Below are 21,421 nucleotides of genomic sequence, written 5' to 3' on the forward strand. Positions count from 1 at the left end.
TGCATTATGACCACCATCACCACCCACCCACCCACCCACCCAATCCTCCCTCCTTCTTGCATCCCGTCATTTGATTGACACCATTCTGCTGTAACGGTTTAGTGAGGAGTTCACCACTTCACTGGCGGCAGCAATGGCAGGTGTTTTTTTAGGTTTTATCTGCAGACAGTAGCTCTGGGTTTTCGATCTTTCCTACAATGAGAGTTCTTTGCTAGGCGCAGTGATGCGATGCTACACAAGCTTCAATTCATTGTTGACTCAACTGCTTTGTTTGCTCACTTTTTTGACTAATATAGGCCTACGCTGGCTGAAATGGATTACATGGACTGTTGAAAGAATGTGATAATTATTCACATGTACATTTATGTAAACTACCAACTTTGCTTTCCATAGTCTTGGGTAGTTTAATATATAACAATTCATCATATTTTTACAAGATGATCATGTTGTCTGTGTAAAGTCTTAACCTGCAAAGTAACTATGAACTGCAGCTGTCATTTACATGTAGTGGAGGACAAAGTACACATTGAAGAAAAGGTATATTTACTTTACCACCACTGGGACCGTTTGGGGAATCCTGATGCAGCCCTAGGGCAGCCGAGTGTGAACATGTCTAGAAAAAAGTAGCTCAGGATTTTCAGTTTGGAAATAAATGAAGTGTTTTTCTATCCAATTTGTTGCGCTTGAATGACTCCTGAAGGCTTGAAGCGACGATGTTACTACAAGTTAACTAACAGATCCAATTGCCAAGTGCACATGGAGCTTTTATAAGTTATGAAAGGATAGAACAGTGTGTGTTAAATGTAATGACAGTGGGAACAAAAGCCGCAAACAGATTACCTGCAACAAACAGCATGCCGGGATGCTTTGATATAAGATGAAATATACTTAATTGTCCCCTTAGGGAAACTTACCTGGAGCTCAGCATCACTGCATCACAGAGCACAGCAGCATCCTTACAACAGTACATTTTTTACAACTGGTACTGGTTTTGGTTTTCTATTTACAGGTGTGGGGAAATGAACTCTTTCAGGACTTTATAAGCCTGTGCAAGATGCCACAAATAGGAGCAATTAGACACAGAGCATCTATTGATTGAAGGGGGTGCATTGTCTTCATTCAGAGGTCTGTAAGAAAAAGCGCATGTGAACACATTTCACATGTTTATCACATGTTTGTTTTTGTCATTTCACATATGGAATATAATATATGAATGAAGTAATGAATTACTCACAATATTCATTATAATAATTCCACAGAGACATGTTTTACTTATTGTTTGTCCATCCTGACCCAATTATTAATTTTGCAGCTTCAAGTGTGAAACATGGCAGACAGAGCTGGAGACAAGATACCACTTTAATTTAAATAGGCATTCATGACAACATGAAAGGATGAGAGACAGAGGGAGAGAGAGAGAGAGAGAGAGAGAGAGAGAGAGAGAGAGAGAGAGAGAGAGAGAGAGAGAGAGAGAGAGAGAGAGATTGGTGCACTGGTAGAGGAAAGAGAAAAGAGAGAGGGAAGGGGGAGAGGGGGATTGCAATGCAGTTCACCCGTGCGTAAATGTGACCATCCTCGCCGTGGTCCCTCCATCCCTCTGTCCTCTTCCCCTCAAGCCTCCAGCTGCTTCTCTCTACTCCTCTTAACCGGGATCACCTGCTCGGTGGTCGGTGGTCAGTTTTGGACCGTGGAGTCCCGAGTGTCTCGCCTCGGCGCCCTCCTCCAGGGGTTAGGAGGAGCGCCGGGGACCTCGTCCAGGTTCCTGCCGGGTTTCGTGGCCACCGCCGGCGAGAGCCAAGGCTCTGATCGGCGGGAGAGACGCGGCTCGGGCTCGACCCGCTCTCGGATGCCAGTGATGCGGGGTCTGATCGCGCCACAAAACACCTTCTTGGATACCATAGCCACTCGTTTCGATGGGACCCGTGAGTACTTTTGAATAATCCCTTATTATGGTGCGCAATGGATTTCAGCAGAAGTTTTTGTTGATGTGAATTGTTCACTCATAACAATGTTTAAAATACAAACTCCTCCAAAGTGCTTAAAGAGGATTAAGGACACTTGAAGTCATGTTGATACTCTGACTGATACATTAATTTATGATAAATGAAAGCACAGACTAATGTTTAACATATTAAAAATGTATGAAGCACACGCCACACGAGCATCCAGATCAAGATGAATGAATCCTTACAGATCGGATGCAGAAAATGATAGACATAATAGTGTGGACAAAATGGCAGATGGTGTGAAGTCAGACGGATTTGATTTAACATTAAATTAAGTGATCATTTACCCTTAATCTAAATATTTGAACCTTTAAACCATTTGAATGTAAAAAAAAAAAAAAAAAAAAAATTCTCCTAAAACTAGGCCATTTGTTGTCAACAGTGATCAGCTCAACTCTAATCTGAAAGTTGCATATATATATTTTTATTTATGGTGGTCATATATATTGGTCAGCCCCACACTAACATGAACATTTCCCTCCCAAAGACGTGATCTTATTTAGAGAAACAGTTCCTGTGCTCCATAATTTTCCTTCTATACTCTTGCTTTATGCCATGTTCTTATTTTCCTTACTAATATATATATATATATATATATATATATATATATATATATATATATATATGAACACCGCAACCTTGCACACAGCGTGGAAGCAGAAAACATTGCACATCCAGGTGCAAAACATACACCGCTGCGTCCCTCATATTTGAATGATATTTAAAGTGCAGTGATAATGTAATCCTGTGCTGTGGTCATAAGAACATACTTCATTTTGTAGTTATATTCAAATTAGTATATATGCCATTCTCCATGACCACAAAATATCAGAAAAAGCAACAGAAAAATGTCCACTAAGATGGCAACAAATAGTAATGGATGCATGGCGGAGATTGTACAGGTTTTTGTAAATCAGCATATGATTTCATTCTGCAGCTTCTGTGTCGACTGAAATGACATTTGCAAACAGATTAGTCACTGGCTATTGACTGGTTACGGCAAAATACAACAGAAGAAGCCCCCCCCCCTCCTGTCTGACACAATGTCATGCTGAACATCTCAACATCCCTAAGGCACAAACTAACAGGCAGGACTGAGCAACAGACAGAATGTGTGGATGAAGGAAATATGAGGAATCAGAGTGGGATCTGTCTCCTTCCTGAAACAGAGCTGCGTTGCTCTGTCACCTACAGTGGCATCTGTAGGTATTTGATGTGTCCTGTGGGTCCCCCGAAGACAATGTTTGGTGAGATAGCTTTAATTCAATTAGAATTTTTCATTCGTTGTCAACAGTGATCAGCTCAACTCTAATCTGAAAGCGGACCAGATTGCACTTCCCTGTGTCTGATCTGAAGCCGTGGCAGCTTCGGTGTGCAGGCCGGCTGCAGGAGATCCATTAGACACAGGACTCTCTTGGTTGAGCAGGGATTAAAGACTTGAGGAGTTTTTCTCCTTTTGCTTCACAAGATAATAGTCACCACAACCTGAGAACTGCCCAGAGAATAACGATTAACATAGCCAACAAAAAAAGAAAAATTCTGTTTAAAATACTGTCCGCTCCTTGGCTTTGCTTTCATATTCTGTCCATGAAAATCACAAACACGACTTTGACTTTCTACTGAGAATGGCTGGTCATACTGGGATCAGATGTCACAGAGTATTGCAGCCCCCACACTCTATATTCCCGGAGCACCCATTCCCTGAGGGACACGGTGCACAAAGCACATATGGATAACTCCCACAGGCCCCCCAGTGTGTGTCCTTCAAGCGTTGCCACCGTTTCACAACCAGGATTGAGTACACATTGCCCCTCGTGACTCTGATGTTTGACAATCAGTCAGCTCCTCCTTTCCAGCAGCTCACCAACAGAGGCCAATATCAATTTCTATATTTCTCCCTCATGCTCACAGATCACAGCAATTTTAGATCTTAATGAACCCTGATTACACATAAGCACATCCTGTAATATACCCATGTCTGTTTGTCTAAAAGGATCATTTAATCTGAAACCAAAAGACAGCGAATGGATGGAACTTTTGCTGGTTAAAGAGAGATGAATGCCCAGCACGTCCTCATGCTTGGTGTGAGAAAATAAAGTCTGGATGCTCAGTTGAGCTCTTCATTCATGATCACACTCTTGTGGTGAAAAAAACACAGCGGGGAAAATTTTAATGAGGAGCTTTTCCAACCACATAACTGTATAGTTGGTAGTTGATATGAGATTAAAAAAAAAGACTAAAACACAGCATGCAAAATGGACCTGGGAAAGATTTGTGATGCTGTTAAATCATCATCACACTAATGACTCAAAACAATAGCAGGAAAAACAAGTGCAAGTTGAGAAATGCCAAGTCCGAAGCATCAAGGGCGGCACTTTGAGTCTCACTGTGACCAAACCGTTGTTTTTGATTTGTCATAGTGTACACTTAATAACAGAATACCGATGCTGAGCATGTTCGTTGTGACTGAAAGCGAGTTCTCAAGTACTAAAAACCAGCCAAGCAGAAGCGGATTTTCAGGACTGATGCTGGGATCTTTCATCTTTGCCATACAACATTAATGCAGCACAATAACCAGGGAGACTCCAGGGAAATCTCTAGTCCCCCCCCCTTTTTTTTTTTTTTTCCTGACATTGCGGTAGAAAGCTTCAGTTAGAGATCATTTTTAACCCAGAGATATCTCAATGCACGACATACATATTTATAGGAAGAGATTTTAATTAATCACTTCGGGATGGCAGTGTTGGCCCAGAAGATAGATGAAACCTAGCTATGGCTGCAACTAAGGGGATTATATGCAGATACAGAAGATGCACAAATGAATGTCACCTTAATACATATCAAGACTTGGGAGTATTTTGTTAGTACAGTAGTTTTGATTGGGCCATACATCTTCTCTAGTAAGAAAAAAAAAAGTTTATAGAAGTGAGCGAAAATGAGACAGGGGAGTGACTTCAGAGTGACAGCTTTGTGTGTGTGTCTTGTCAGAAGAGTTCTGGCACAAAGCTGTGGGCTATATGTTTTGAAGATAATGCAGAGTGAAAATGTGTTTTTAGTCCAGGAGGACTTTTTGATGCATTACAAGTGCAGAATGTTGCTGTGCACACCGTTTTCAATATGTGGTATTTTGATATTTGGAACCCTGTGTCTTTAGTGCCATAAACAAAGATGTTTGGCATATGTGTGTGTGAATGGCTTACACTGTGTGCACGGTGGTGAATGTACAGTATTGTGGCGAGCTGTCGCTGTCAGTGTAATCAGCACCAGGGTTTATCGGGGTTCCCTACGCTGCTCAGGGGCTGAGTCTGAGTGGTTTTGTAGTTTCAGCTCACATGTTATTACACCTAGATTGTAGTGTGGATGTGACAGGCCTGCCTTGCGCCTGGGGAATGTGCAGAAAATGAGTACAAGTAAGGAAAATAAGAAAACAGCATAAAGCAAGAGTATAGAAGGAAAATTATGGAGCACAGGAACTGTTTCTCTAAACAAGATCACGTCTTTGGGAGGGAAATGTTCATATTTCCCTCCCAAAGACTCTTGCTTTATATATAAACATATATATACATATGAACACTGCAACCTTGCACACAGCGTGGAAGCAGAAAACATTGCACAGCCAGGTGCAAAAGATACACCGCTCATATTTTAATGATATTTAAAGTGCAGTGATAATGTAATCCTGTGCTGTGGTCATAAGAACATTCAACTTCATTTTGTAGTTATATTCTTATTAGTATGATATTCTCCATGACCACAAAATATCCACATACTGTGCTTGAAAAATAGCAATAGAAAAATGTCCACTAAGATAGCAACAAATAGTAATGGATGCATGGCGGAGATTGTACAGGTTTTTGTAATTCAGCATATGATTTCATTCTGCAGCTCGACTGAAATGACATTTGCAAACAGATGAGTCACTGGCTATTGACTGGTTACGGCAAAAGACAACAAAAAAGCCCCCTCCTAGAAGTCAGCTAACATTAAACACAATGTCATGCTGAACAGTGAAGTGAAACAGTCATATGCTCTTTCAACATGACAATGTCCCCGTGCACAAAGCCAGATCCGTAAAGAAATGATGTGGAAGAACTTCACTGGCCCGAGCAGTGATCTGACCTCAACCCCATCCAGCACAATCATGCGGCTGGTCGAAAGCAAATACCTTACAGCAAGGTTCCAACATGTTTTAGAAAGAGTGAAGGCAGCGTATTAATGCCCATGGTCTTGGAATAACATCTTCAACAATGGCATCTGAGATTGGTTCCTTTTCTTCTGAAAGCTTCAATGTAAGAGCGCCAGCAAAAGCTTACCTAATGAACTAACATACACACAGTGTGCTCACTGCTCTTTATTATTAATATATTCCTATGTTGTAGCAGGTATTCATCTCAAAAGTGCAACCCGTTTTTGCTTTTTTTCCTTTTTACTGGGAGAAGGGATTCATGAAATCCTATTATATCTTGTCACACTCTTCAAAATCGCCGCCTGCATTATTCTTATGTTCAGAATGGTGCAGGCTCCCTCCCCTGCTGCCACACACAGTTGACACCGCTGCTGCTGCTGTCACCACAAATCCATCTGGCTGTATGTGTGAGTAACACAGCCTCACACGTGTTGCAGCTCTAGTCCCACAGTGCTCTGTTGTTGTTCTCATGGTTCTTGTTCTCGTAAGCAGCAAAAAGTAGCTGCAAAACAATTCCGACATATATCTCGCTGTGAACATATGACACTTTAATGGAGCCACACAATAATCCTTTAAAGGGGATTTTTTTTTCTCCAGCAAAATAATGCAAAAATAGCTAGTTCACTTTTTTGTTAAGAGTTTTTTAATGCTATTTGCCGGTTAAATATGAAGCTACAGCTAGGAGATGGCTAATTTAGCTTAGCACAAAGACTGTACTATTATTGCAAATGTGCAAATTAGCTAACTTGTGCTTCAAATTGTGGCTGTTAAGCTCCACCCACTGAGGTTTACCTTGACCAATGAGATTACTTCTGCCTCAAAGCCTTCAATTGCAATCTGAATGTGTATACATCTGAAGTTCCAATGTATCAGAATCAGAATCAGAATATCTTTATTGTCATTGTAACAGATACAACGAAATTAAGTTCAGTCCTTGTCAGTGCCAAACATCTACAGTATGAGGTAATATATACCATAATAAATAATAAATACATAGTAAAAAAAGCTACAACTGCAAACATATTATATTAATGCTAAAAACACATGATAGACACACTCATACAGGCATCCACATTTAAAAATTGCACATAGCCCTATTAAGGTAGATTAGTGGTAGGAACTATACTTTAGCAGCATTATTCAATGCACTTATGGCTGTTGGATAAAAGCTGTTTTGTAGTCTGTTCTTGATTTCATGGACCTGTATCACTTTAAACACAACGGATGTTGCAGGACATACCTCTGTAAGTTGTATCGCTGTGATCCATAGCTTGTTTGTTCTCCTTGTCTGAGTGGTGCTTTGATGAGGTTCGGCACCGAACACGCTTTATTATTACATAAATTACAAGTTCATTGTCCCTGGTTCATCGTCATGCTATCTCACTTTCTCTGTGTCTCAGTTAATGCATCTCTCACTCTGTCTCTCTCTCTCATTCAATCATGTACTCGCCTGTTTTCTCTCTCTCTCTCTCTCTCTCTCGTCCTTTATTGCTCACATTTCTGCAAACTGAGTGCTCCGGTCTCACAGACTCCTTTATGTATGGACTTTAATCATCTCAGTGGAATGAATGTCTTGGCTGTGTGAGTCCCTTGTCATACCTTATTGAGTTTCATAATGAATAATTCAAGATTGTCCCCGTAACTCAGACGGTCAAACTATTTGTCAGCGCTCCTGCTTATATCACATTCTGGCAAGCTAACAGACAGCTTACATGCATGCTTTTACTTCTGCTGCACAGACCAACTTCTCCACAGGAATCATTTAACATAATCTTATATTGGGGGAATATAGTTATTATACAGTTATTATTGAGCTATTATAAGAAAGAATGTAGTTTTTTTATTTATCTACTCCAGTCATCAGGAAAAAGTATAGTCACAAAAAAGGGGTGAAGCTTGGTGATGTAGTGATTACATGTGCTCTTGGCTCCTAAGTTAACAAAAGGTATTCAAAAAGTAAGTAGGCAGATACTGTATATCACAAGTATATGTTACATGAGCACTCATGAGAGGGTCATATTGATTGTGATAGGCAAGATCCCAATTTCCCACTGTTTTTAATCTGTTTTGCAAGGTTAATTCCTTCAAATTATGTTAACTATTAGCCCTAGGCTGTGAAGACGCAGAAATTACTTTCACAATCTGGGATGATGGAGCTTTACAGAACTGTGAAGTCAAATGTTAATAGAAGATGGAAATATTGTGGAGGGCTTAGAGGTAGAGAGAGGTGGGGAAGACGCATGGGAAAGAAAAGATTATTTGAAGAGAACAATAGCAGAAGATGAGAAAGAAAAGATGAAGTGACTATCATTGAAAAGCAGCACGCATGTAAAATTCTCCCTGAGGAGATGCTCTTCAAAGTGATCAGAATTACTCCGAAGCCTTTCGATGTGCAGAGAACATCAAGCGAGAATTAACGTATTGGAAAAAAAAAAAAAAAAAAAAAAAAGAGAGCCGTGCATGACATTTTAATTGTGTTTTCTTTGAATTAGGATGACATCTTAATGAATTTGTAGGTGATGACCTAGCGTGAATGTGATTGGACGTGCAACAAAACTGTTTTCCGTCTTGAAACTGTCAGCTCACAACTGCAATATAATCACCCGGCTGTCTTAATAATATGAACTATAAATCATAAGAATTGATTAGCCTAAACCGCTTTCTTTGCACCAATCACAGTGATTGGTCAGCATATAGGCCAATGTGGTGTTTCAGTAATTGATGAGGTAGGTGTACTAGATGAGTAGGTTATCGAGGAGGAAGTGGGTCTTATATACATTCCAGTGGCTTTTTTTCTAGGGAGAAGAAAAAAAAAAAAAGATGTAGGCTACCCTGTTAACCAGCGTAAACCTTCCACTACACCAACAGCCATTGGCTAAAAAGGGGACATTCTAAAACGCTTAAAAAAAAAAAAAGCTTAACGTGGTTTAATATCTAAACAACGATCAATCATCACCAGATGTATCATGGTCATATCTTGTCGAACACTTAAGCCTGTCAAAAGTTAAGTTATCTCACGTTAATGTGTCAGATAACGTCCATAATATTTGGACATTGGGTTAGATTTGACCGTTTTAAGTGGTTATGATGAGCAATATAGAAGGGGATTTTTTTGGTGATGATTGATCGTTGTTTCGGTACATTAAACCACGTTAAGCTTTTTCACATTAGGACTTATAAAGCCAATGAGAACCGTGGAGAGTCAACCCCCAACCGCTCCGCTACAGTGAAGCAGAAATGCTTTGTGTCAGATAACGTCCATAAGAATTGGACATTGGGTTAGATTGACACTTTTCCGTGGTTATGATGGGTAATATGAGAGAGACATTTGGTGATGATTGATCATTGTTTAGGTACATTAAACCACGTAAGCTTTTTCCTCGCCATACGGCCACTGATGAAGAAAACATTAACCTGAGATAACTTCTATAATCGTTTGATTTCGATTTAGTTTTGACAGGCTTAGCTAAGTGTTCATGACAAGATATGACTATGATAAATCTGGTGATGATTGATCGTTGTTTAGATACATTAAACCACGTTAAGCTTTTTCACGATAAGAGTTTTAGAATTTCCCGCTAAAAAGCCAAGAGAAAAAAAAAAAAAAAAAAAAAAGTAATGCAAGTACCCGATTCAATATACTTATTGCGGTTAGCAAATGGTAAGATTAGATTTTTTTTGTAGATTGCCTTATTTAGATCAGGAACTGCATAATATGGTGTATCTACACCTTGCTTGCGGGAGATTGGCAATCTCCAGAGTGATATGATGTAAAACCCAGAGTGGCTCTGGTAAAACCCATTGACCTATATAAAAACCCAATGGTAAAACTGTGAGGTGATGGATAGTTTCTTGCTTGTTGTCAGTGTTCAGTTGCACTTGAATCTAGCGCCATCATCCAGCCAACATTTAAATCTAATACTTTGGTTTATGGCCAAATACCTGTAGTATATACTGTGTAGTACCAACTTATTTAATTCCCGTTAGCCTCAGTTATACCTTTGTGCTGATAATGTTAGCATGCTAACACTAAACTAACAGAAAGAGGTAAGCATACCTGCTAATTAAAAGTCAGTAGCATTGTCATTGTGAGCATGCTGACGTTAGCATTTAGCTATTTTAGCATGCGAGACTAGTAGTCTAACAAGCTGCTAGCATGGTTGTACCCTTGGTTTCAACTCCGTTTCTCTCAACTGAATTTTAACAGTTGTCAATAAGAGGACATAGTTTACAGGGGTTTTAGTGAGTAAACTGACCTAAAACAAGTGACGTAAAAATATTTTACGGTTCTGAAAATTTAGGGACAATATTGTGCACATCCATGTAGTTGCTGGTGCAGGACAAAAAAAGTGAATGTTCAAAGAAGGTAAAAAATTGTTGGCCTAAATGTTGTGTTCCTTATTTGCACCATTAAAGTATTTTTCCAGAGCATTAAGCTGTGCGGACTTTACCTTCTTTGAATGTTTAAAAAAAAAAAAAAAAAGTGAACCAACATTTGGTCCCAGAAGAAGATTTTAGTTGTTGAACTACTCCTTAGTGATGAAGAGGTTTGAGAGGGACGTGTAGGTGGCTGGCTTGAGACCAGTGGAGGGGTCGGTGAGAACAATTCAGTCACTTTTAATTCCACAATTTCCTTTATTCCAAGAATATCAAGGCAACAGGTATGGATTTGTGTGGGTGTGTGGTTTCTGAGGGGAAAAGGATAGGAGATATAGTTAGCTTCACAGTGCCACAATACAAGGCCACAATTAATTTGGATAACCAACAATACACACATTATCTGCTCCATTATTAAACTAACAATGAATATAACTAATCAAATGCACATTTCTTACACAGGTAACTCAAATGAGCAATGTAAACATATTTCAACTGTTCAATATAACAGCAACTTTAAACAGCACACAAACAGAAAGGAATGCAATATAACAGCACACAAACAGAAAGGAATTCAAGATTGGCACTGACCTTACATTAGCACTTTTCATTTCATCAAAGTAAAAAAATGAAACTTACATAGCTCAATAACGCACACAAGGCAGGAGACACTTTTCAGCAGCAAGGATTCCTCCACTGTGTGCACAGGTGCTGTCTAATAAAGTCTGTGGCTGATTGAGGCTAATTAGTTGAAGGTGTGGTGAACTACATGGGGAACTGAGTGGCAAAGAAAAGGGGGCGTGTCAACCGCAGGACACAGCTAAAATCTTCCAAACAAGTGACATTAAATTTAGCTAAAGAAGAGACGCCATTAAAACATTTCTGCTTGATTTGATTTGTTCTGTGTTCATGTTTCTCGAGACCCTTCTAAAACACCGTCAAGGATCTCTTGAGCTCCCACTTTGATTGAAGTGATGGATGCTTGTGCACAGACTGCTCGCCATCTTTCCTAATTGTGCTTTATCCCTACTCTGTTTCTCCGTTCCCTCGTTGTCCCTGTTACCTTCCCATGTTTCCTCCAACCAGACAGTAACTTTGTCCTGGGGAACGCCCAAGTCCAGTCCCTCTATCCCATAGTCTACTGCTCCGATGGCTTCTGCGAACTGACCGGCTTCGCCCGCGGTGAGCTGATGCAGAAGAGCTGCATGTGTCACTTCCTGTATGGTAGCGAGACCAGCGACCCCCTCACCTCACAGATGCAGAAAGCTCTGGATGAACAACGGGAGTTCAAGACTGAGATCATTCTGTACAAGAAGAGTGGTAAGCCAGTGGATGGCTGGAGGATATTGTCAAGTTTAATCATGTTTGCTACTGGCAGTGTCAGTCAAAAATATATTATAATTGAGGCTGTAAAATTCCAGTTTCTTGTCTTTGAACAGGCTCCAAGTTCCGGTGTCTGCTGGACATCGTGCCCATAAAGAACGAGAAGAGTGAAGTGGTTATGTTCCTGGTCTCACATAAGGATGTCACGGAAAATAAGGACGTGGACCATGACAATGAATCTGACATTGGTAAGAGACAGCATGAAAAACAAAGTGAGGCATTTTATAATTACCACAATAATTCACATGAAATTATCCAATAGAGGGTTGCAGCTGGGGCACGAATCTATCAGCAGACCTTTTTTTCTCAATTCAATTCAATTTTATTTATAGTATCAAATCATAACAAGAGTTACAGATAGAGTAGGTCTAGACCACACTCTATAACATACAAGGACCCAACAATTTGAGTAAATCCCCCAAGAGCAAGCATTTAGTGCGACAGTGGCGAGGAAAAAGTTCCTTTTAGGGAGAAACCTCGGGTGGTGAGGAAAACTCCCTTTTAGGGAGAAACCTGGGACAGACCCAGGCTCGTGGTAGGCGGTGTCTGACGGTGCCGGTTGGGGGTGTGATGAACAGTGGCAATAATAGTCACAATGAAGATAATGGAACTATGACTAGAAATAGTAGTTGTAGTAGTTGATGGTGTAGCAGGGCACTGCAGGCCATATGATCCGTGATATAATAGAGGGGTTTTGAGAGCAGTCACCAAGTAAAAAACTTGTTATACCTTGGTAAATAACAAATACATGACCATTTCTAGATCCAACAAGGGAACCACAGGTTTGTACAATGGCAGTTCCTACCACGATGTCTCTTTAGTTTTGTGTCCTTGTCTTCAGATAAGGAAACCGGCCTGGAGATCCGCCCCATCAGCCGCCCTGCAGGCCTCAACATGGAGCGCCGCCGCAGTCGGGCCGTCCTCTACCAGCTGTCTGGACACCTACAGAAACAGGACAAAACCAAGAGCAAGCTGAAGATCAACAATGTAAGACATGTTGTCCTAAATACCTTCCGTCCTAATTAGGATTTGACCTACTGTAATTTTTTATTTGATATTTTTGGAGCGTAATTCTTTTGATTACAATGACCCCATGGCAAATAATGAAGGGTCAGCGGATTCATCTTACAGACTTGCATTTGCTAAAAGAGAAAACTTTCTTGTCAAGTACTGTTTTGAGGGGTTCATTTGCAACACAACTTGATTTGCATTCATTTCTAAATGAATAAGATGAAAATTTGTAAATTAAAGCAACGGGGGTGCGACAAAACGTGCCCTCGCAGTGTGATCTTAATGACCCAGGACCTTAGTGGGAACAAATTAGCATAAAAAGTTTTCATTAGTGATTTGAAATGATTGTGGGGCCAGCTAATATCAGCTGATATCAGCTGGTATTGTTAAAACAGGTTTAATCTTTTGCATAAGGAGCATGTTAAGTTGATGATCAGTTAAACCACCAGAGACTAGGGATGTAACGATACACTCAAATCACGACTCGTTACGATTCACGATTTTATGTTCACAATACGATTTTGAATGAGCTGCAGACAAATGACTGAAAATTATTCTTTTATATCTATAAACAACATATGTGTACTCTAAAAAAAAAATGCAACTGATATTGTATTTTATCTTAAATAAAAAAAATTGTATTAAAAAATAATAATTGGATTTAAAAAAAAAAAATCCCACATCAAAATTACTACATAAATAGAAAACAGTCAAACAAGTGAAATCATAAGTAGATTACACCCTAGGCCGGTTGTAATCTTATTTTCAGTATATCGATTTTTATCGATTCACAATGCATTGTTACTTCCATACCAGAGAGACATTTGTATTTTGTCATTACTTTGTACATACATGACATGACTGATACATACTTTGAAGGCACTTCATTTTTGAATATTTAACACGGTTTAACACGTCAGTGCTACAATTATTGATCAATAAAAAAAAAAAATCGAACCCTAATATTGGTAAATTAGGTCTTTTATTAGTAATGTTTGTGCGTGTGTTTCCACATCAAGAGTGTTCTTGGAGCCAACGCAAACCCGATCCCAGAGTACAAGGTGGCGGACATTCAGAAGTCCCGTTTCCTCCTCCTCCACTACGGCGCGTTTAAGGCTGGCTGGGATTGGCTCATCTTGTTGGCCACGTTCTACGTCGCCGTCACCGTTCCCTATAACGTCTGCTTCACTGCTGTGGAGATACGAGAGGACGGCGCCTCAGCAGCACGTAACCCTCCAAGTGTCAGCGACATCTTGGTGGAGATCCTTTTTATCATCGGTAAGGCCTCTTTCACGGGCTCTGTATACGCTGTTTACATGATGATGGTGTTGTTGTAGTGTAGGAATAAACAATATCAGGCTTTAGCTGCACAGGCAATGCTTGTTGTCTAATTGTATTATATAACAAGAAAATAAGATGTCCTCCTATGTTGCGCCTACCCATTTAAGCATGTTTTTTCCACTTCCTTCTAATCAGTTTAATGGGTAACCCCCTCCTGGTTTACATAATCAAATCAAGCAGCTCTGAAACCACCTCTCCGTCTCTCTTAATTGACCCAGTTAGTATGCCAGTGCCTCCATCTCCTCCTAACACACAGGAGCTGTATGCTAATTGAACCTCCTTAACAATCTCCACTTCTTCTCTACTGTATCTCAACCTGCCATCTCCCCTCTGGCAATCCAGTCCACTAAACCCGCCTTGAGGAAGGCTTGTTAAAGGAAATATGTTCACAACCTGGACCTGACTGTCATGGTGTTGTAATTTTAAAGTTTAGATTTTTTTTGGGGGGGGACGAAGAGTTGGAGAGATGAGAAGATGTACTGTATACCGTTGTCATGTCTGTGTGCAGTGAATATAAAGCTTAGCACAAAACACTGGAAACATGGCTCTGTCTGATGTATCAAAAAAAAAGGCAACTTTACTTTGTTTGAATAAAAAAAAAACGAGATATAAGGTGTTAATTTGTGAGCTTTGTGTGGCAGATATCGTGCTGAACTTCCGGACAACCTTCGTGAGCACGTCTGGTCAGGTCGTGTACGACGCCCGCTGCATTTGCGTTCACTATGTCACATCTTGGCTGTTTGTCGATCTGATCGCCGCCTTGCCCTTTGACCTGCTCTACGCCTTCAATATCAGTGTGGTGGGTTTCTCACACACACACACACACACACAATCACACACACACAGAGACAGCTATACAGTTTTGGTTTGTATAATGTGTGCACATTTGTCTATATAAGAGTGTTGGGAGAGTGCATATCAATCATAGATGCCTGATTGTGGTTGCACTTTTGTGTGTCTTTAGGTGTGATTTACGTGCAATGTATAGGCAGAGGCTCTATGGGCGCTGCCAGTGGTAATAGACGCCATTGTTTTATCAATATCACGCTCCTGCTGTTCGATTCTCGCTCAGCATTAATTTAATAAGACCAAGAAAGAGCCTACAAATGCAAATGGTATGCTACAAAGATAAGGCAAATGAAACTTAAAGCCAACAAAAGATTGTTTTTTGGCTCCATATTTTCTTGAAATCCTGCTCTCACCATTTGTTGCAGTGGCTTCGATGGAAGGAAACTGGGAGTCTGAGCTTCAACATTAAGTAACCATTAATTAAGATGATTAAAAAAAGACTGTTGACTACAAATTACAGGTGCAGGCGAGTAGATTAGCCAGACGATGTTGAGTGCAGAGCTTTCTGGCTGTGTAACAGATACAGTATGATAGATACTGGATCACCGAATCTGAGAGGGTCACAAAGTGTTCGAAAACAAGACGATGTTGCGAGCTAGATGTTGGTGTAATGGATTTAACTGGACTAGTGAATCTGCTCAGAAATAGTAGGTATTTGTGTCTTTGATTGACACTGGAGTGAGGCAGAGATGTTATACACCTGTTCATTCTCTGCTGAATTAATTTGCCTGAATGGATCCATATCTTGATATCTAGATTAATTAAATCCTATCTGAGTGGGGTGTAATCAATCTGTGTTGTGAACCCAGAGCTGCTTCAATTAACGCACCACTTATTGGGCACCGAAACAAGCAGGGAATTGCAACCTCAGTTAATACAGAGGTGAGGAAGGAAATCAATAAAGGAACAATGTTTGATGAGGTCATTTTTACTTGAGTACGACAGGGATTTTTTCCAGTCGAGGACCATGATGGCAGTGGTTTTCTCTGAGTGGCTTCTCTGGTAAAAGCTGCGATTTTTTTTTTTTTTGTAAGTGAAAGTTTATCTTGAGTTAAAAGTATTTTTAATCCCATCTGAGCTACAAGATTTCGACAGTCTACGGAGCAACCGTTGACGGTTTTTCTGCACTGGGAGTGAGATCATGGGGCAGGTCCCCCCAGTGTCACGGCTCACTGTCAAGATGCCTGATTGAAATTCTCAGCGTGCATGGGCGATTTCTAAGTACTAGGGAAACTTTTAAAAACTTTTAATTGTGGTTTAAAGTCTACTGTACCTCTCCAGGAGGAACTAATCCTATCCTAATCAGCAATCTTGTGTTACTGTAGATGTGTTCATACCTTCGAATGTTTGACTCCTCTGTCTCCCAGAACTTTGGGGTTCACCTGCTGAAGACGGTGCGCCTCCTCCGCCTCTTGCGCCTCCTACAGAAGCTGGACCGTTACTCGCAGTACAGCGCCGTAGTCCTCACCCTGCTCATGTCCACGTTCGCCCTGCTGGGCCACTGGATGGCCTGCATCTGGTACCTCATTGGACGCAGCGAGATCGAAAGTAATAGCCCCGCCTCCTGGGATATAGGTTTGTGTATGTGTGTGTGTGTCGTGAAGTCCTGTGCGTTGCAACTTTATGGAATGATTTTAATGGATGGAAAGACGAAGACCAAAGCAAATATGATCTGTATCATTTTAACCCAATTTCACAGAGTTTGAGACGTGCTTGTATACACACTCAGTGTGTGGTCTGTGTCCTTTTACTGAGAAAACCCTTCTAATGATGGTGATCTGTCTCCCCTCCTACTGTGCTCACTAGTGCCAAACCCCAACAATACTGTGAGGTGTGCTTTAGGTGATGGTGGCTATCCTGTTTAAATCAGCAACTTGGAATGAGACAGGAGGAGGCCAGAGGGGTAACAGTGGTGGAAAGATATACAGAAAGGGCCTTCACTGATACACAGATGGACATGGGGAGGCGGTGGTCAGGTGGAACAGCGGGTTGTACATTAATTGCAGGGTTGGTAACACTGAACCCTAAATTGCTTCCGATGAGCAGGGCAGCGCTCCATTATTCTTGGTTAATGAGTGTGTGTCCATGGGTGGCTTTTAAGGCTTTGTCCTTCTCAGCTTGAAAAGCACTATATCAGCACTGTAAAACCCGATAAGTTAACATAACTCAAAAAATTTGGTGAAACTGATTACATCGAAATTTTTAAGTTTTGCTTACTCAGATTTGTAAGTTAAACAAACGTTCTCCAATAAGTATCTCTTACTATGTTCATTTAAGTGACATTAACATAAATTCGTAAGTAAAACAAACTTTCCTGTTCAAGTACATTTACTAGGTACTTTGTTTTAATAGTACACATAATATAAAGTTTATCAAACTTAAATATTGTTATTACCATTAACATAAAATGTCACATTTTATTTACGAAAATATTTACTTTATGTGTACTTAACTGTTTAAGTTCAATAGAGCTAAACACTTTGCTTAATTTAAACTTAAATTGCAAGACGGAGTACTTTAATTATTTGTTGAAACTGATTACATAAAATGTTTTAAGTAGCTTTAACTCAAAATCCCCAAATACACATTTTGTGTAAACATTAAGAAAGAGATGTTAACAGACACTTTAAATGCAAGTCACTATTTATTAAGCAACCATAAAAGATTTGCTGGCACATGTAAAATATTTAAAACAGTAATTTAAAACATTATTAAACAGTGCAAGGGCCTTGGAAAATGGCCAAAGGGCTTCTATCACTGAAGTGGACAATATAAAATCTTGTTATGGTATATGCTCACATTTGGTTCTCAACGTTTTTGGGACCAGCGCCCCCCTATCCATTATCCAGGTCCCTTACCCCCACCCCCCACACCAAATAAGATGTAGGCTAATTGCCTTGAATATTAATGATTAGGTCCTATTATTGTTATGATAATTGTTATTGTTATGATGTCATTTTGTTGTTGTCACTATTGTTATCAACGTCTAACGTATCTGACATCCTGTTCCCCTGTGTTGTGCCTGAACGCGTTCATCATTTTTTGGGCGAATGTGAACTGAACGTACCGCATTACTGCCTGATGAACGTTACTGTGAACTCGTTCATTCTGGTGTCTGTGAACGGCACGCTCTCTCAGCCTGACTTCGTTCAATAGGGTGCCAGAGTTCTATAGAGCCTTCCAGGCGAAAACCCGGCTAAAACACACCGTAAACAAGCCTTAATATGTAGCGGAAAAAACACCCAATCTGGCAACACCAGCCACCAGTGTCGCACCGCCGCATGCATCATCAAAACAAAAAGCAGCGTGGAGGCTTCGTATGATCATTTAAACCAGTTTTATGACGAGGTCGGTGAGGATGGGACAAATCTTACATTTCTGTGCAAACTTTGGCTTTCAAAAAAGAAAATCCGCACTTCAGTCCCGTCCACAGCAAACCTGAAACAGCACGTTGAACTGATTGGGTACGAAGATGAAATCTGACGCATAGTTTCAGTGTCAGAACTGATAAAATAATTGCCGTCTGTGGTTCTATATGGGCTGTGACAATAATTTAAAAAAAATAATAGCTCGCAGCAACATATGGAAAAAAAGAACTATGAACTAGTTCATTTTTGGAACTGTGAACTTAGTTCAAAATGTTGAAGTATGAACTATGAACTGAACTAGTTCATTTTAAAATTTGTGAACTGAACTTTGAACTAGTTCATGTAGAAAGTGAACTTTCCCAACACTGCCGTTCCCATGAAGGCAGCACGGAGCTGCACCACACAAAGCCTAAAGAAACACTAAAGAGTTACGATCCACCGTCTCGTCCAGTCGCAGTGGTGAAAACTGGCCGGTTTTAATGTAGCAGACCACTGGTTTTTGCAAGTAGTTTAAAGTGTAAACTCGTATCGTTAAAACATCGCCTTAAAACAAATGCCCCCCAAAGGCACCTCAACACCCCCCTTTCCACAATATTTCTTCCTTTTAAAAAAAACTCACATTTTCCTTGCTCTACTTCCTTTTTTGTCTGGCTGCCATGTTGGTGTTGTCATACCTTACTCTGTCCTCTGACAAATATAGGGCCCTATTTTAACGATCTGAAACGCAAGTGTGAAACGCAAAACGCAAGTAGCTTTGCGGGCGGATCTCGAGCGCTGAGCTATTATGCCGGCGGGATAAATGAGTCTTGCGCCCGACGCAAATCTAAAATGGGTTGGTCTGAAGTAGCTAGGTGTGGTTTGGGCGTAACGTGAAAATAACCAATCAGAGCGTTATCTCACATTCCCTTTAAGAGCAGGTGCGCTTGTTCCATGGCGGATTGCTATTATAACGGCGGATTTGCCGGGCGCACGCCAGCGGGAGCTGTCCGGGATTCGGCAAAGTAACAAATGCCCGTCTTGACTGGGTGGCGATGTTGCTGCGGCCTCTTGGGCGCATCTCCTCAAGTCTGGAGAGGATTGCTGTAGCCATGGAGCGTGGGCCTCCAAACGCACCACCCGTTCCTGTTGTGCCCCTTCCTCCTCCCCCCACTCCATCTCCGTCCACCCGCTGCATCAGGAGCGCATCGCACATTACTCCAGGATCAGATTCCGCCGGAGTGTCCAATCCCGCCGTAGTTCAACAGCACGTCTCCTTAAGTCCTCTAATATTTCCTCATTTATGTCATCAACACATCCATGATTCATGGAAATGTTGTGTAAAACACAACAAGCCACAAAGAATGCTGCGACTTTTTGAGGACTGTAATCTAAAGTTCCTCCTGATCAATCCAAACACCTGAAGCGTCCGTTTAGATGAGAGAAGTGTATGCGCGTTGTGCCCACGCTACATTATGGCCAAGCATGCGCTCCTAAAATAGCTTCTGAATAACGCGCTACTGACTTTAGACTAGCGCCACTGACTTTAGACCAGGTTTTTCCTGGTCAGTGGCGGAATTGTTTTCTGAAATTGCAAAATAGCATCAGATAACATTTGCGCCGGAACACGCCTCCTCTTTTCGCTGAACCGCCCCCGGGAGCGCAAATAAATTCCCTAATTTACCGACGTGCGTCTGTGGAGGGAAAAGTCCGCCGTGCGTCGGGTGCAAAATAGGAATGATACATGCGTCGGTGTACAAAGGCAATAGCGCTGAGTGCAAGATAGGGCCCTAAATGTCAAAATGTGGCACGTATAGAGTCTATTTAATCATTTGTCCAAAGTTACATTTTAAAACAGTGCCATTATATTGGCTGAGACCATAAACATTAGATATCCATCACAATGGGGTCTGGGTTCCAAATGTTTAAACAATGAAGAATATAATCAGACAAAAATCTCAGACAGACAAATTTAGAAAAGATAATGGGCACCGTGCATGAATTCAAATAAAAGCTGACATTATAAGTTAGCGTGCAGTGTCTGGCCTGTACTTCTTCCAAATACTCAAACACCAACACTGAAATAATTATTCGGCCGTTCCAGTCTTGTTACCACTGCTAATGAAGCTTTCTAGTAAAATAATCTAACATGGGATCTCATTAAATTGACAAACTCTTCTGGACTGCCCCTCCTCCCTCCAGGCTGGCTTCATGAACTTGCCAAACGCTTGGGAACGCCATACTTCCTGGCACCGCTGACCTCCCTGTTGGGAGTCTCTGATTCGCCTCAAGGCACAATGACAGCAGGACTGACCAATTCCAGCCAGTGGAACGGCTCGGGGTTGGAGCCGCTGACCGGGGCCGGTTCGCTGGGTTTAGGCCAATGGAACGCCAGCAGGACCAGAGCGAAGACGCCCAGCGCATCGGGGACGACACTGAGCGGCGGCCCGTCAGTCAGGAGCTCCTATGTGACGTCGCTGTACTTTGCTCTGAGCAGTCTGACCAGCGTGGGCTTCGGCAACGTCTCAGCCAACACAGACTCTGAGAAGATCTTCTCCATCTGCACCATGCTGATTGGAGGTGGGATTAACACAACACCAAAGCAGTCATACTGTGTAGTCTGTAGAAACTTAAAATCCACAATTTGTCGGTTATAGGAATTTCTGTTCACTTGTGACAATTTCATTCTGAATCAAAGTGGTGGACTGAGCAGACAAACTGATCACTGACCACATCACTAACGTGGCTAAAAACCAGGCTAGAACAGATGTTTGTGAGTTATGTAGTTTAATTAAGGCAGATGACGGCACTGTCAATTATCCTCCTTAAAGTCACATTGACAGGTCACCGACAAACTGCAGCATCGTGGCGCAAAATCCGAGCAAGGCCCGACACCTCAGGTGGACCCAAGGCATTGTCCGTAG

The 21,421-nt window shown here is 41.1% G+C and overlaps 1 protein-coding gene across 2 annotated transcripts in view; it reads left to right on the forward strand.

The window, feature by feature from the left end:
- The first annotated feature begins 1,846 nt into the window (after positions 1-1,846).
- Positions 1,847-21,421, forward strand: part of LOC114551138 (potassium voltage-gated channel subfamily H member 3) — a 33,061-nt gene continuing 13,486 nt past the window's right edge. The window contains exons 1-8 of one of the 2 annotated variants that reach the window (XM_028572248.1): positions 1,847-1,922; positions 11,656-11,889; positions 12,009-12,140; positions 12,794-12,939; positions 13,983-14,241; positions 14,946-15,103; positions 16,521-16,728; positions 20,700-21,077. In XM_028572248.1, coding sequence (XP_028428049.1) covers positions 1,847-1,922; positions 11,656-11,889; positions 12,009-12,140; positions 12,794-12,939; positions 13,983-14,241; positions 14,946-15,103; positions 16,521-16,728; positions 20,700-21,077 — 1,591 coding nt within the window. Of the gene's footprint in view, positions 1,923-10,766; positions 10,854-11,655; positions 11,890-12,008; positions 12,141-12,793; positions 12,940-13,982; positions 14,242-14,945; positions 15,104-16,520; positions 16,729-20,699; positions 21,078-21,421 lie in introns of those variants that run through there. The other variant, XM_028572250.1, reaches the window with a different exon arrangement.

Source organism: Perca flavescens, chromosome 24 (genome assembly GCF_004354835.1).
Source record: "Perca flavescens isolate YP-PL-M2 chromosome 24, PFLA_1.0, whole genome shotgun sequence".
In the NCBI taxonomy this organism is placed as follows: domain Eukaryota; kingdom Metazoa; phylum Chordata; class Actinopteri; order Perciformes; family Percidae; genus Perca; species Perca flavescens.